Genomic DNA, 17,486 nt, shown 5'->3' with positions numbered 1-17,486 from the left:
TGCCGTGTGGGGGTGTTGGGCGCACGTTCCTGCGGATTGGGGGTGTTGGGCGCACGTTCCTGCGGATTGGGGGTGTTGGGCAAACGTTCCTGGGGTGTGGGGGTGTTGGGCGCACGTGCCTGGGGTGTGGGGGTGTTGGGCGCACGCTCCTGGGGTGTGGGGGTGTTGGGCGCACGTTCCTGCGGATTGGGGGTGTTGGGCAAACGTTCCTGGGGTGTGGGGGTGTTGGGCGCACGTGCCTGGGGTGTGGGGGTGTTGGGCGCACGCTCCTGGGGTGTGGGGGTGTTGGGCGCACGTGCCTGGGGTGTGGGGGTGTTGGGCGCACGCTCCTGGGGTGTTGGGCGCACGTTCCTGGGGTGTGGGGGTGTTGGGCGCACGTTCCGGGGGTGTTGGGCGCACTTGCCTGTAATAAGGATTGTGAAGAATATTGGAGATGTAATTTCATGCCTTTAATTGGCATCGTATTTGGCCTGGGATTATAAACCCCCTTTCCTTTGTCCAGTGGGGTCAAGCCTCCAAAGGCTAGCTTGCAATATAGAGTCATGCTGAAGCTGCCAAGGAACATTCTAAAAACATAATTCCATAAGGAGTTATGCAGATACCATCTGTCCTAGCCATGCATCGTGTATATTTCCGAGACCTCCAGAACATGGCGAACGCCTTCCAGAGTCTCTCTCCATTCTAGCTCCTTAGGGACGGGTTATACGTAGAATGGCCAGTAGGAACCGGATATCAAAGATGTAAAGATGTTTAGTCTCAACGCATAGCAGGTGCCCAGCTGGATCAGATGGCGGCAAAAACGCCTCCCTAGGACCGTCCATTCAAGAGTTATGAGTCCTTCTAGGTTTTGGAGTTTTCAGCTGCTAGAGGCGAGGAGACGAGATTTAGGTTCAGCCCCAAGGGCTGGAGTTGAGTAACCCAAAGGGGATAAAGGCGAGAGTAAGGTCATGTGGTCTTTCTCTGTTATGCATGCCGTCCACTTCGAAAGGGGGGCATGTCGATTAACATGCTGTGAAGGACCTAGGAGCCAGCTGGTAGCCCATGCACCCTACGGCCCAGTCCACACATGGTCGAGCATCAACCCGTTAATGGACATGATCCATCTGCTTATGGCTTTTGTCCTACCAGTATTGTATTTGCGTATCTGACCATTGTATATGTGTAATCATAGTTTGTGTAGTGCTCTTTTCCTTCGATCCACGAATCCACACATCTTAATTATGTTTAACTTTCCATGCTACCGGGGTTGATTTCTGGCCCGATATAATCCCATTAACGGACTGGGCTTGTATCTAACGAGGAATTGGAGGCAGACTTACCGGGCTGGCAGCACTCTGTTTCACTGGTGTTAGTGAAAAGGGGGCTGTCAGGGTTGTGAGCGAGTGTGGTGCCACGTCAGTGACTGCGTGAGCAACATGCTGTCCATCCCCCGGGCTGACCTTACATGTTCCCAGGGGTGGGGAACGTCAGGTTGGTGAAAGTGGGGAGACCCCATTATGTGATCCATCTGGCATAAGTGATGTGGGCGGGGTGGCAAGGTGCGGGTTCATCACACAGATATTAGGGTATGTGTCCACGTTCAGGATTGCATCAGGATTTGGTCAGGATTTTCCATCAGTATTTGTAAGCCAAAACCAGGAGTGGGTGATAAATACAGAAGTGGAGCATATGTTTCTATTATACTTTTCTGCTAATTGTTCCACTCCTGGTTTTGGCTTACAAATACTGATGAAAAATCCTGACCAAATCCTGATGCAATCCTGAACGTGGACACATACCCTTATGTGTACTGCCTGTAATACAGATTAGTTTTGTGGTAGTGTTTGCCCCCTTCCTGATTTCCTATTCTTTTGCGTGTTTGTCACACTTTAATGTTTCAGATCACCAAATATATTTAAAAACTACACAAAGATAACACAAGTAACCATAGAATGCAGTTTATAAATGAAGGTTTTTACTAAGGGATAAAAGAAAATAAAACCTACAGGGCCCTGTGTGGGGAAAAAAAGGTTGCCCTCCCCCACCTCTTTAAAACACAAATTATCTGTGGTATATCCTATCTTTGGAAAGCTGAGTTTAAATTCTCTAGCCACACCCAGATCTGATTACTGCCACACCTGTTCTCAATCAAGAAACCACTTACATAGGACCTGCCTGACAAAGTGAAGTAGACAAGAAGTTCCTCAAAAGCTAGATATCATGCCGCAATCCAAAGAAATTCTGGAACAAATTAAAAACTAAATATTTGAGATCTAGCAGTCTGGAAAAGGTTATAAAGTCTTGGGACTCCAGCGATCCACAGTGAGAGCCATTATCCACAAATGGTGGAAACATGGAACAGTAAAGAATCTTCTAGGAGTGGCCGGCTGACCAAAATTACCCCGGGAGCGCAGAGACAACTCCTCCAAGAGGTCACAAAAGAGCCCACAAAAAATATCCAAAGAACTGCAGGCCTCAGTTAAGTCAGTGTTTGTGACTGCACCATAAGGCTATGTTCACACTTTTAGTATTTAATCAGTATCTCGCATAAGTATTTGTAGCCAAGACCATGGAGTGGTACAGTCAGAGGCAAAGTAGAATAGAAACCCGTCACCACTTCTGCATTTATCACTCACTCCTGGTTTTGGCTTGCAATACTCATGTGAAATACTGACCAAATACTGATAGTGTGAATGTTGCCTAGGAAAGAGAATGAACAAAAGTGGCCTGCTTATCAGAGTTACAAGACGAAAACCACTGCTGAGCAATAAAAACATTAACCCCTTAAGCCCCGAGGGTGGTTTGCACGTTAATGACCGGGCCAATTTTTACAATTCTGACCACTGTCCCTTTATGAGGTTATAACTCTGGAACGCTTCAACGGATCTTGGCGATTCTGACATTGTTTTCTCGTGACATATTGTACTTCATTTTAGTAGTAACATTTATTCGATATAACTTGCGTTTATTTGTGAAAAAAACGGAAATTTGGCGAAAATTTTGAAAATTTCGCAATTTTCCAACTTTAAATTTTTATGCCCTTAAATCACAGAGATATGTCACGCAAAATACTTAATAAGTAACATTTCCCACATGTCTCCTTTACATCAGCACAATTTTGGAACCAAAATTTTTTTTTGTTAGGGAGTTATAAGGGTTCAAAGTTGACCAGCAATTTCTCATTTTTACAACACCATTTTTTTTTAGGGACCACATCTCATTTGATGTCATTTTGAGGGGTCTATATGATAGAAAATACCCAAGTGTGACACCATTCTAAAAACTGCACCCCTCAAGGTGCTCAAAACCACATTCAAGAAGTTTATTAACCCTTCAGGGGTTTCACAGGAATTTTTGGAATGTTTAAATAAAAATGAATATTTAACTTTTTTTCACACAAAATTTATTTCAGCTCCAATTTGTTTTATTTTACCAAGGGTAACAGGATAAAATGGATGCCAAACATTGTTGTACAATCTGTACTGAGTACGCTGATACCCCATATGTGGGGGTAAACCACTGTTTGGGCGCATGGCAGAGCTCGGAAGGGAAGGAGCGCCATTTGACTTTTAAATGCAAAATTGACAGGAATTGAGATGGGACACCATGTTGCGTTTGGAGAGCCACTGATGTGCCTAAACATTGAAACCCCCCACAAGTGACACCATTTTGGAAAGTAGACACCCTAAGGAACTTATCTAGATGTGTGGTGACCACTTTGACCCACCAATTGCTTCACAGAAGTTTATAATGCAGAGCCGTAAAAATAAAAAATCATATTTTTTCACAAAAATGATCTTTTCGCCCCCAATTTTTTATTTTCCCAAGAGTAAGAGAAGAAATTGAACCTCAAAAATTGTTGGCCAATTTGTCCTGAGTACGCTGATACCCCGTATATGGGTGTAAACCATTGTTTGGGCGTATGGCAGAGCTCGGAAGGGAAGGAGCGCCATTTTACTTTTCAATGCAAAATTGACTGGAATTGAGATGGGATGCCATGTTGCGTTTGGAGAGCCCCTGATGTGCCTAAACATTGAAATCCCCACAAGTGACACCATTTTGGAAAGTAGACCCCTTAAGGAACTTATCTAGAGGTGTGGTGAGCACTTTGACCCAACAAGTGCTTCACAGAAGTTTATAATGCAGAGCCGTAAAAATAAAAAATCATATTTTTTCACAAAAATAATCTTTTCGCCACCAATTTTTTATTTTCCCAAGGGTAAGAGAAGAAATTAGACCACAAAAGTTGTTGTGCAATTTGTCCTGAGTGCGACGATACCCCATATGTGGGGGTAAACCACTGTTTGGGCGCATGGCAGAGCTCGGAAGGAAAGGAGCGCCATTTGACTTTTCAATGCAAAATTGACTGGAATTGAGATGGGACGCCATGTTGCGTTTGGAGAGCCCCTGATGTGCCTAAACATTGGAACCCCTCACAAGTGACACCATTTTGAAAAGTAGACCCCTTAAGGAACTTATCTAGATGTGTGGTGAGCACTTTGACCCAACAAGTGCTTCACAGAAGTTTATAATGCAGAGCCGTAAAAATAAAAAATCTTATTTTTTCACAAAAATGATCTTTTCGCCCCCAATTTTTTATTTTCCCAAGGGTAAGAGAAGAAATTAGACCACAAAAATTGTTGTGCAATTTGTCCTGAGTGCGACGATACCCCATATGTGGGGGTAAACCACTTTTTGGGTGCATAGCAGAGCTCGGAAGGGAAGGAGCGCCATTTGACTTTTCAATGCAAAATTGACTGGAATTAAGATGGGACGCCATGTTGGTTTGGAGAGCCCCTGATGTGCCTAAACATTAAAAACCCCCACAAGTGACACCATTTTGGAAACTAGACCCTCTAAGGAACTTATCTAGATGTGTTTTGAGAGCTTTGAACCCCCAAGTGTTTCACTACAGTTTATAACGCAGAGCTGTTAAAATAAATTTATTTTTTTTTCGCAAAAATTTTTTAGCCCCCAGTTTTGTATTTTCACAAGGGTAACATAATAAATTGGACCCCAAAAGTTGTTGTCCAATTTGTCCTGAGTACGCTGATACCCCATATGTGGGGGGGAACCACTGTTTGGGCGCATGGCAGAGCTCGGAAGGGAAGGAGCGCCATTTGGAATGCAGACTTAGATGGATTGGTCTGCAGGAGTCACGTTGCATTTGCAGAGCCCCTGATGTACCCAAACAGTACAAACCCCCCACAAGTGACCCCATATTAGAAACTAGACCTCCCATGGAACTTATCTAGATGTGTTGTGAGAACTTTGAACCCCTAAGTGTTTCACTACAGTTTATAACGCAGACCCGTGAAAATAAAAATTCTTTTTTTTTTCACAAAAATGATTTTTTAGCCCCCAGCTTTGTATTTTTACAAGGGTAACAGAATAAATTGGACCCCAAAAGTTGTTGTTCAATTTGTCCTGAGTACGCTGATACCCCATATGTGGGGGGGAACCACTGTTTGGGCTCATGGCAGAGCTCGGAAGGGAAGGAGCGCCATTTGGAATGCAGACTTAGATGGATTGGTCTGCAGGCGTCACGTTGCATTTGCAGAGCCCCTGATGTACCCAAACAGTAGAAACCACCCACAAGTGACCCCATATTGGAAACTAGACCTCCCATGGAACTTATCTAGATGTGTTGTGAAAACTTTGAACCCCCAAGTGTTTCACTACAGTTTACAACGCAGAGCCGTGAAAATAAAAATCCTTTTTTTTCCCACAAAAATGATTTTTAGCCCCCCAAATTTTTATTTTCCCAAGGATAACAAGAGAACTTGGACCCAAAAAGTTGTTGTCCAATTTGTCTCGAGTACGCTGATACCCCATATGTTGGGGTAAACCCCTGTTTGGGCGCACGGGAGAGCTCGGAAGTGAAGGAGCACTGTTTTACTTTTTCAATGCAGAATTGGCTGGAATTGAGATCGGACGCCATGTCGCGTTTGGAGAGCCCCTGATGTGTCTAAACAGTGGAAACCCCCCAATTATAAATGAAACCCTAATCCAAACGCACCACTAACCCTAATCCCAACTGTAACCCTAACCACACACCTAACCCAGACACACCCCTAATTCTAATCCCAACCCTAATCCCAACCGTAAATGTAATCCAAACCCTAACCCTAGCCCCAACCCTAGCCCTAACCCTAACCCTAACCGGAAAATGGAAATAAATACATTTTTTTTAATTTTATTATTTTTCCCTAAGGCTAGGTTCACATTGCGTTAGGGAAATCCGTTTAGCACTAGCGGATTGCGCTAACACAATGTCTTTTTAGGTGTCGTGTTTAGTGGTCGCGTTAACGTCCCCGCTCTGGAAGATCGGGGATCGGACCTCGGGCGCGCCGCGGACGCTGCAAGCAGCGTCTGAGGCGCGCCACAAAAGAATGGCACCTTGCTAGCGCGAGCCGAAAATGGCACGCTCTAGCGATGCGCTACACCTGAAAATCACATTGCTGTCAATGGTTGTGCTAACGGACCCGTTGCACGGCGTTAATTGTGACATTTTCGCCGTGCAACGCTGTCCGTTAGCGTTAACCCATTAACGCAATGTGAACCTAGCCTAACTAAGGGGGTGATGAAGGGGGGTTTGATTTACTTTTATAGCGAGTTTTTTAGCGGATTTTTATGATTGGCAGCCGTCACACACTAAAAGACGCTTTTTATAGCAAAAAAGTTTTTGCGTCTCCACATTTTGAGACCTATAATTTTTCCATATTTTGGTCCACAGAGTCATGTGAGGTCTTGTTTTTTGCGGGACGAGTTGACGTTTTTATCGGTTACATTTTCGGACACGTGACAGTTTTTGATCGCTTTTTATTCCGATTTTTTTGTGAGGCAGAATGACCAAAAACCAGCTATTCATGAATTTCTTTTGGGGGAGGCGTTTATACCGTTCCGCGTTTGGTAAAATTGATGAAGCAGTTTTATTCTTCGGGTCAGTACGATTACAGCGACACCTCATTTATATCATTTTTTTTATGTTTTGGCGCTTTTATACGATAAAAGCTATTTTATAGAAAAAATAATTATTTTGGCATCGCTTTATTCAGAGGACTATAACTTTTTTATTTTTTTGGTTATGATGCTATATGGCGGCTCGTTTTTTGCGGGACAAGATGACGTTTTCAGAGGTAACATGGTTATTTATATCCGTCTTTTTGATCGCGTGTTATTCCACTCTTTGTTCAGCGTTATGATAATAAAGCGTTGTTTTTTGGCTCGTTTTTTTTTTTTTTTTCTTACGGTGTTCACTGAAGGGGTTAACTAGTGGGCCAGTTTTATAGGTCGGGTCGTTACGGACGCGGCGATACTAAATATGTGTACTTTTATTGTTTTTTTGTTTTTTTTTATGTAAAGAAATGTATTTATGGGAATAATATTTTTTTTTTTCTGCTTTATTTAGGAATTTTTTTTTTATTTTTTTTTTTACAAGTGTGGAAATTTTTTTTTTTACTTTTTCACTTTGTCCCAGGGGGGGACATCACAGATCACCGATCTGACAGTGTGCACAGCACTCTGTTAGATCGGTGATCTAACATACAGCCGGGCAGGATTAGAGCTGCAGCTGCAGCCTGATCCTGACCCGGAAGTGCTCCCTGCAGGACCCGGATGCAGCCCGGCGGCCATTTTGGATCCGGGGACTGCAGGGAGAAGACGCTCGGTACACGGTGAGCACATCACCGTGTACCGATCGTCTCAGGGAAGCCCGCAGGGAGCCCCCTCCCTGCGCGATGCTTCCCTGCACCGCCGGCACACCGCGATCATCTTTGATCGCGGTGTGCCGGGGGTTAATGTGCCGGGAGCGGTCCGTGACCGCTCCTGGCACATAGTGCCGGATGTCAGCTGCGATAGGCAGCTGACACCCGGCCGCGATCGGCCGCGCTCCCCCCGTGAGCGCGGCCGATCGCATATGACGTACTATCCCGTCCATGGGAATTAAGTCCCAGGTCACCTGGACGGGATAGTACGTCATATGGGATTAAGGGGTTAAAGACTCATCTTCGTTTTGCCAGAAAACATCTTGATGATCCCCAAGACGTTTGGAAGAAGGACTGACGAGACAAAAGTTGAACTTTTTTGTAAGGGGAATGTCCCATTACATCTGGCATAGAAGTAACAGCATTTCAGAAAAGGAATATCATACCAACAGTAAACTATGGTGGTGGTAGTGTGATGGTCTGGGACTGTTCTGCTGCTTCATAACCTGGAAGATTTGCTGTGGTAAATGCAAACATGAATTCTGCGGTCTACCAAAGATCGTGAAGGAGAATGTCCGGCCATCTGTTCATGACCTCAAGCTGAAGCGCACTTGGGTTATGCAGCAGGACAATGATCCAAAACACACCAGCAAGTCCACCTCTGAATGGCTAAACAAAATTCAGACTTTGGAGTGGCCCCATCAAAGTCCTGACCTTAATCCGATTGAGATGTTGTGGGGTGACCTTAAAAAAAAAAAAAAAAAAAAAAAAAGTGGTTCATGCTCGGAAACCCTACTTCAATGTGGCTGAATTACAACAATTCTGCAAAGATGAGCGGCCAAAATTCCTCCAGCGCGTTGTAAAATACTCATTGCCGGTTTTTGCAAACGCTTGATTGTAGTTGTTGCTACTAAGGGCGGCCCAACCAGTTATTAGGTTTAGGGGGCAATCACTTTCTCACACAGGGCCCTGTAGGTTTGGATTTCTTTTTCCCTTAATAATAAAGACCTTCATGTATAAACTACATTTTGTGATTACTTGTGTTATCTTTGTCTAATATTTACATTTGTTTGGTGATCTGAAACATTTAAGTGTGACAAATATGCAAAACAATAGGAAATCAGAAAGGGGGCAAACACTTCCACAACTGTAGGTGTACTGCCTGTAATATAGATATTATCTGGTTATATTAGGAGGAGGGGTGATGTCCGATGTTGGGATACTCTATAATTGTATACCCCTTTTGTGAAAGTTTCTTTGCTATTTTAGCCGGACTTGGAGTACTTATTTTAAAACAGCCATCCACTTTAAAAGTAGGTACATCGGCCTCATCAGGTGTAAAACTGAACTGTGCGCTTTCCAGATCTACTAGCAGACTCCATTACCTCTAGAGCACAGGTACTCTGAACCTGGGCAGATCCAGCCATCTGGCTGCTGCAGAGCTTCTTGCCTAGGACACTGGCAACCACTGTAAAAACTGCAGGGTGGCCAGTAACCTATGATATTAAATGTTAAATCCCAAATCAAACAAACACCCACACTAAAATAGAAGGGGTGCCAGGATATAAATAATGAGGTCCAGTGCATATAAATACAAATAACCGAAAAAGGAAGGAAAAAAGCACCAAAAGAACCAATTACTGAAAAAGGGTAATAAATTTTATTGAGTCAAAGATTAAAACCTAACAAAACAGAGAACCACAGGAAAAATGACAGGGAACACACCATGAAAGGTGGCAACGTGGTATCACACGTGGGTGGTCCTTGGTGACGCGGTCCTCGGCCTCGCTTGACGCCCTCGGTGTCGTCCTGTCTCCTGGATGCGGCCGACTGCGCATGCGCCGATACATGGGTCTTTTTGTTACGGCTACTCTGATTGGCTACCACAGCCTTTAAAACGCTAGCTCTAATCCATGATGCCATACCCCCGGAAGAAGGCACGTAGCCGAAATGCGCGTTGGGGTGGGTGGCATCGTGGTCCCGCAGGTAAACCCTTCTTTTACTTTGATTTCTGAGTATCTATGCACGTCCTTTATGGACATAGCTATTCCTTGTTGGTGCCTTATACACTTTGTGTTTACTTAAGAACATTTACATATTTGCAGGTTTGCTTTACCTGGGTACAGACAAGCAAGGTTTTTGTGACGCTTATCTACTCTATGCATTACGGTTTGCCTGGTGGATACCACGTTGCCACCTTTCATGGTGTGTTCCCTGTCATTTTTCCTGTGGTTCTCTGTTTTGTTATGTTTTAATCTTTGACTCAATAAAATTTATTACCCTTTTTCAGTAATTGGTTCTTTTGGTGCTTTTTTCCTTCCTTTTTCGGTCATTTTTAGCTATGATGTTAAGAACATTCCTTTAATAATGAAAACGGTTCATATTGTGAATCCAGGTGTGCTTTAAACCATCAATGGGGGACGAGGGGTGTCATCCGGTGTCGATGGGGGACGAGGGGTGTCATCCGGTGTCGATGGGGGACGAGGGGTGTCATCCGGTGTCGATGGGGGACGAGGGGTGTCATCCGGTGTCGATGGGGCACGAGGGGTGTCATCCGGTGTCGATGGGGCACGAGGGGTGTCATCCGGTGTCGATGGGGGGACGAGGGGTGTCATCCGGTGTCGATGGGGGGACGAGGGGTGTCATCCGGTGTCGATGGGGGACGAGGGGTGTCATCCGGTGTCGATGGGGGACGAGGGGTGTCATCCGGTGTCGATGGGGGGGACGAGGGGTGTCATCCGGTGTCAATGGGGCACGAGGGGTGTCATCCGGTGTCGATGGGGCACGAGGGGTGTCATCCGGTGTCGATGGGGGGACGAGGGGTGTCATTATTAGCTGCAGCGCACGTTACACTGGAGGTGGGCAGGAGGTGTGCACATCGCTCCTCTGCGGTTCAGTTGTGGCATCAGACCCGGGCTCCGAGCCGGACCTGTGAATCGTGATCTATTGACCATAATGTCCCCGCAGGTTCTTGTAGCTTAGGACACTGCACTGATCCCGCAGGGCTGGCATTATCAGTGCAGACTCTGCTTTGCCTGAGCAGGCGGCCCACCAGTAATGGGGGGCTGTCTGCATGTTCCCCACACTGCAGCATTGCTTTACAGTACATCTATAAGGGACCAATCCACAGAGGCAAATTTTGCACCAAATACTGCTGTGGAATTGCCAACCCTTTAGGCTGTGTTCACACTGAGTTGCTTTTTTTTTTTTTCGTTGTTATTGTGTTTTTTTTGTTTTTTTTTTTTGGGAGCGGAAATGCCCAAATTGTTTTGAGGTTTTGGAGCCTTTCAAGTCAGTTTCTGCTCTAAAATTTTAAGTAAAAAGATTTTGTACGCATTCTCTTTATATTGACATCAATGGTGGAAGTCTGCAGTATAAGTTGACACAATGCCGACACGAAATCTGCAGCCTCGATTTACCCCTCCCCCTCGATCCCTTTAAACCACAAGCAAATTAACACAAATACCAAGGTCTCGTTTTGGCTGATGAACACATGAGATTAATTAGCGTCGTTATATTAGTCCAGCTCCGAGGACCCGGGTCATCATAGGCCGTCGGTCACATGGTGACATCTGATAAGTGGTTTCTCAGCCATCAGTGGCCGCTTGTAGATTTCCAAAAAATCCAATAAAGATTTAGAACAAGGCTCCCTTCACCGCTAATGTCACGCTTGGCTAACTTTCATTTAGGCTTCATTTCTGTGTAATTTTACATTACGGATCATTCAGGAATGAGTTCGGAGTTACACAGATGAAACTTTGTCCTTACAGGGAACAGCGCCACTTCTGTCCACAGGTGGAGTCTGGTACTGCAGGCCCATTGAGTTGAGTGGGAATGTGTTGCAGATATCGCACTGTATAAACCTGTTGACAAGTTCTGTTTCAATTCTTCGTGATTTTTCAAGATCTCTGCTTGCTTTCAGTCAACACTCAGCTTTATCATTTATTCCTAAGGACCGACACGCTGGAGTGGGGCTCGTCTTAAGACGCGCCTCAGATTACTTTACAGTATCCCGTGCACCAGGGTAAAATTCTATTACGGTACCTGGAAGTAAAATCAATGACGGCAAGATCTTAAAAAGCAGAAATAAGTGATACTAATATAATGGAAACTCACGTTTACTTTTACCAAACCCCCCCCCCCCCCCTAAAAATATTCCTTTCGGACCGTAGATCTAATGACCCAAACTGCCAACTTCATAGAGATCTTTAAATCCGTATCAAACTGCAAAGTTTCTAAAATAAACAAAGTAAATGAAAAACAATTTTGCAAAATGTGCTAAAAAAAAAATCCTGCCGTTTGATGTATACAGCTCTGATGCAGACTTAAAGGGGTTGTCCAAGTTTGGCACAATTCTTCAATTATTGTGGCTGCACACTCTCATAGGATTCAGGATTCTTCGGGTGCGGTACATCCACTTTGAGGCCAGTCTCACTTGTCCAGATAATATCGGTACCGGAGTTATCCGTGTCCGTGAGCTCACGTAGGCCATCCGTGTGGCACACGTGTGTCGCCCGTGTGCCGACTGGGTACCACACGGAGCGTGCAGGAGACAGCGCTAGAGATAAGCGCTGTCCCCTGCATCTGGTGCTGAAGCCGCCATTCATATCTTCTCTCCAGCAGTGTTCGCTGAAAAGAAGATATGAAAAATCCTTTTTTTTTTTTTTTTGTCTTTTAAATAAAGATCCCTGTCCCCACCCCCCTCCCACCTGCTGTGCGCCCGCCCGCTGTTACTAAAATACTCACCCGGCTCCCTCGCAGCGTCCTGTCCTCCCGCAGCTTCTCCTGTATGAGCGGTCACGTGGTGCCGCCCATTAGTCATGAATATGCGGCTCCACCCCTATGGGGATCTTTATTTAAAACACGAAAAAACAAAAAAAAGGATTTTTCATATCTTCTTTCCAGCGAACGCTGCTGGAGAGAAGATATGAATGGCGGCTTCAGCACCACGTGGGGGGGACAGCGCTTACTGTAGTGCTGTCTCCTGCACGGCACACGGACTGTGTTTTACACGGACCCATTGACTTTAATGGGTCCGTGTAATCTGTGCGCTCCCACGAACACTGACATGTCTCCGTGTTTTGCACACGGACACACGGTCCGTGAAAACACGCTGACATGTGCAGAGACACATTGATTTCAATGTGTCTACGTGAGTCAGTGTCTCCGGTACGTGAGGAAACTGTCACCACACGTACCGGAGCCACTGACGTGTGAAACCGGCCTTATTGAGCGAAGTTGGGCACGTCTAGTCGGAATATGGCCAAGAGCATGCATTTCACATGTGGTGCTGGAATCGCAGAGTCGTGACAACATGCACCGTGCACAATGTGAGGATTCACAAGTCTGCAATCAGAGTGGCCGCAGACTTTCTTGCCAAACCTGAACCACCCCTTTAAATTTCTCCATGGTTTTAGAGCACAAAGGAACTCCCTTGCGTTGGCCTATTCACTTTTCTCTTTTTTTTTCTTTGTAGCAGAAAAGCGAGAGAAGTACATAAATTTCTGGAGCATCTGACTACACGGGGTTTATTTGTAGTCTGTTGCCATGGAGACGCACAGGTCTACATTGTAGCAAAGTTGCTTCTCTTTTGTTTACAATGCACTGGAACAGGGAAGAAGGTGATTACAAAAGTATGCATAGCTTATTTCTGGGATTATTCTATTGCATTTTTTTTCCCCCACTAGAGGTTTTTTGGAAAATAAGTACACCCCCCACCTTAGTATTTACGTTGACCAATTTAACTGTTTTACCGTTTTGTTTACTTGGATTTATGCGACGTTGCTATTTTTTAATGCTAATTTCAAAGCCATTGATTTTAAGCCTGGAGACTAATTCCAGTGAAGAACGACCCGGGATCGGACGCCGAATAGTCACATCCATCTCCAGATGAAGCACATTATCGGAAATGTCTCTAAATGCAGAGGGTTTTTTTTGTTTTTGTTAATTCACCTCTGGAGAACGTCTTTATAAAGTCTTATAATTCACGGTAAATGTTCTTTTGTATTTTTGGCAGTCGTGTAGGTTTTTAGTTTTCACAGCTGCCATAAATCTATACTATTACGTTCCTGCGAGCGCAGAGCTGTAGATTCTGAGTTTATAATTCAATGTCTTTACTGCTCTCTACATAACCTTTCTCAATATCCTTCCTTAAAGAAAAAGTTCTTTATTATGGCGTTAACACTGCCAATTAGTTAGAAAGTTCCCCTTTTACTTCCATTTCTAGGCGTTATTAGACTGTCTGGTGTTGTCTATTTCATGGCTGGAGCACTACAAAGGGATTCATTGTTTTTCTTCCCCCTCAAACAAAATAAATAATAAAAACGTTGTTATATATCTCATCTGAGAAATCTGCTTTTCTCCATTTTTGTGCCACTTCTTCTCTTCCCCCTGCTTTCTGAACTCCTAATTCGTTATGAAGCAAAAAAAAAAGCTGAAATCCATCTTGGTCAATATGAGACTGACTGTCGTCTCACTGAGGAATCATACTACAACTGTCTATTGACGTTTTTGAAGAGGTCAGGGTGAGAAGGCAATAAAAGCTGAGTGAAAGTGAGGTACAGACACAAATGAGTGATTATAACCATGCTTCTAGTAAATGTTTTAGTTCACCTAAGCAGGATTCACAGCTACACTGCTCAGTACTGTTATGTAGTGTGCTTAATGCTGCTCTTGCTTTACAACATGCACTACACAGAGCCTGGAAAGCAGGAGTCCCTCATGTCTGTGTGTGCTATACAGACAGGAGAGCAGGAGTCCCTCATGTCTGTGTGTGCTATACAGACAGGAGAGCAGGAGTCCCTCATGTCTGTGTGTGCTATAGAGACAGGAGAGCAGGAGTCCCTCATGTCTGTGTGTGCTATACAGACAGGAGAGCAGGAGTCCCTCATGTCTGTGTGCTATACAGACAGGAGAGCAGGAGTCCCTCATGTCTGTGTGTGCTATAGAGACAGGAAAGCAGGAGTCCCTCATGTCTGTGTGTGCTATACAGACAGGAGAGCAGGAGTCCCTCATGTCTGTGTGTGCTATAGAGACAGGAGAGCAGGAGTCCCTCATGTCTGTGTGCGCTATACATACAGGAGAGCAGGAGTCCCTCATGTCTGTGTGCGCTATACATACAGGAGAGCAGGAGTCCCTCATGTCTGTGTGCTATACAGACAGGAGAGCAGGAGTCCCTCATGTCTGTGTGTGCTATACAGACAGGAGAGCAGGAGTCCCTCGTGTGTGTGTGCTATACAGACAGGAGAGCAGGAGTCCCTCATGTCTGTGTGTGCTATACAGACAGGAGAGCAGGAGTCCCTCATGTCTGTGTGTGCTATAGAGACAGGAAAGCAGGAGTCCCTCATGTCTGTGTGCGCTATACATACAGGAGAGCAGGAGTCCCTCATGTCTGTGTGCGCTATACATACAGGAGAGCAGGAGTCCCTCATGTCTGTGTGCGCTATACAGACAGGAGAGCAGGAGTCCCTCATGTCTGTGTGCTATACAGACAGGAGAGCAGGAGTCCCTCATGTCTGTGTGCTATACAGACAGGAGAGCAGGAGTCCCTCATGTCTGTGTGCTATACAGACAGGAGAGCAGGAGTCCTGCTCTCCTGTCTGTATGTGCTGTGTATGTGAAACATGATAACAGCTAGTCCATACCCACTAGCTCAAAGACCACGTAAGATTAGAGAAGGAGCCTGCAGAGGGGAAAATGGTGGAACATGCAGAATACAAGTCACTTAATGGCAATAATTAGTGTTATTATTATGTACACAGCCTGTTCTGAAGTCCCCTGAAATGACTGGTATTCGGTTTCCTTGGGATTTTCCATAAATGCTTTAGAATAAGGGTCCAGTTATTCTCCCGTAGACATCAGGTGGGAGGTGACTGTGCCCCACATTCAGGTTTATGGGACTTCCAGGCAGCTTTTTCTCACCTATCCTACATTTACAGCATCCGTCTATATGCCATCAGAGTCTGCAGGGACTGCGCTCTCGGCGTTGATAGATTGTGTATATATCAGTCTTTTATTTGGGACTGATGACCAGTAGATCGATGGCACAGCAGTGCTCCGGCGATCTCCACGGTCACTTCCCAGAGCAGTGTGAACTGTCGCCATGAAACCGACCTGACTGCAGGCCCTGACTACAGATCGTTGCTTTTGTAGTCTGTTACCATGGAGACGGTCTGTTCTATATGAATTGTAGGAAGTTTGTAATGAAATCCATTTGCATAGATTTTTCTTTTCTCGTTTCAGATGTTGAATAAATTAAAAAAAAAAAAAATAAAATAAAACCTCTAAGGCTATGTGCACATGTTCATGATTTTTCACGTTTTTTTCACCCGTTTTCCTCGGAAAAAATGCTTAAAAAACACATACATAAGCATCCCATCATTTTTAATGCATTCTGCAATTTTTGTGCTCATCGCATTTTTACCGCTATTTAATGCATTGGGAAGCTCCGGAAAACAATGCAAGAAAAACGCACAAAAAAAAAAAAACGCATGCGGATTTCTTGCAGAAAATGTCCAGTTTTGTGCAGGATATTTCTGCAAGAAATCCTGACGTGTGCACACAGCCTTAATGCGGCCTTTCCCCTTTATACTGATGTCCTTTTTTTCCAGCAGGTTTCCCTGGTTTTCATTACTAGAGGTAAAATGAGGACGTGAATAAATATCCACAACTTTGACGAATTAGTTATAATTGTGTTACAAGGGAACGGTTTATAGAAAGTGAATGATGTATGGCGGTTTCTGCAGTTTTATAATGGTCGCTAATAGACGTGCGGCAGATGTCATTACACGGCTAAGTGTTGGGGTCTTCCCACGACGTGTTTTTTTTTTTTTTTTTATAAATCAACTGTACAAATGATAAACGTTGTGATGCCTGTATTCCCACATCTGTCCCTTCCTCCTCCCATTTCATTCACTGTCAAAAAAAACTTTAAATTCTGTTCTTACTTGGGGATCAGATTACAGCCGCTTCTGTAGATGGAGAAATTGGTCCCTCTTTTCCCACATGTGTCTCTTCTTCCTCCCATTTCATTTATTGTCTAAAACTTTTCAATTCTGTCTTCACTGAGGGATCAGGTTACAGCCACTGCTGCATAAGAAGGAGGCATTGGTGTGAGACAAAGGTGGTGGACATGAAAAGGGGCTGTGACCGGACCCTTCAAGGGGGAAAACTACAGAATTTCCTGTATCTGAAGCCATAGTTTGTCCTCACTACAGACCCCGGAGCAGGGGTGACGATGCGTGACCTGATGCACTTCAGTGTTGTCATAGGGATGCTGGAATTCCTAACAGTCAATCAGACTCTCTAAGTTCTTGACCAGGAAGTGCTGTCATGGGGATACAGGGAAATCCTCATTTGCAAACAGGATTAACATTTTTCTGACATGTACAGTGGAATTTTTGTCAATTTTAATTTAATAATTATTATTTTTTTTTTTTTGCTTGTTTGCAGCTTGCAGCTTCTACTCTGGAAAGTCCTGCGAAGAATGCCTGAAAAATGTTTCTGTAAGTTTCCACAAATATTAATGTGTTGTCTGACCGGCCGGACATAGAGACAGGGGTCCATGACAGGTCTAGGACCAATTAAGGGAGGGGGGTCTCCACCCACCAATGACGGTGCTAACGGGGGGCACATTATACAAGTGATGGAATTAGGAGAGGAAAGAATGAAAGTAGAACACTTATTCTCATATGGTTACATCATTGGGAGAAAAAAAGTTTTGTATCTTGGCAAAAAGTTGTCATAAAAGTGCCTGTAAATTGAGGGGTTTAAAAAAAAAAAATAAATAAAAAAATAAAAATC

The 17,486-nt window shown here is 44.5% G+C and overlaps 1 protein-coding gene across 1 annotated transcript in view; it reads left to right on the top strand.

Annotated features, from left to right (window-relative positions):
* PTTG1IP2 (PTTG1IP family member 2) overlaps positions 1 to 17,486 on the top strand; it is a 45,273-nt gene that overhangs the window by 381 nt on the left and 27,406 nt on the right. Inside the window, exon 2 of the mRNA XM_069729438.1 lies at positions 17,136 to 17,188. Within this exon, the coding sequence (XP_069585539.1) occupies positions 17,136 to 17,188 (53 nt within the window). The remainder of the gene's footprint in view (positions 1 to 17,135; positions 17,189 to 17,486) is intronic.

Source organism: Ranitomeya imitator, chromosome 6, assembly GCF_032444005.1.
Source record: "Ranitomeya imitator isolate aRanImi1 chromosome 6, aRanImi1.pri, whole genome shotgun sequence".
Lineage (NCBI taxonomy): Eukaryota > Metazoa > Chordata > Amphibia > Anura > Dendrobatidae > Ranitomeya > Ranitomeya imitator.
Note: the sequence above shows the minus strand (reverse complement) of the source record. Positions and strands in the feature narration are given on the sequence as shown.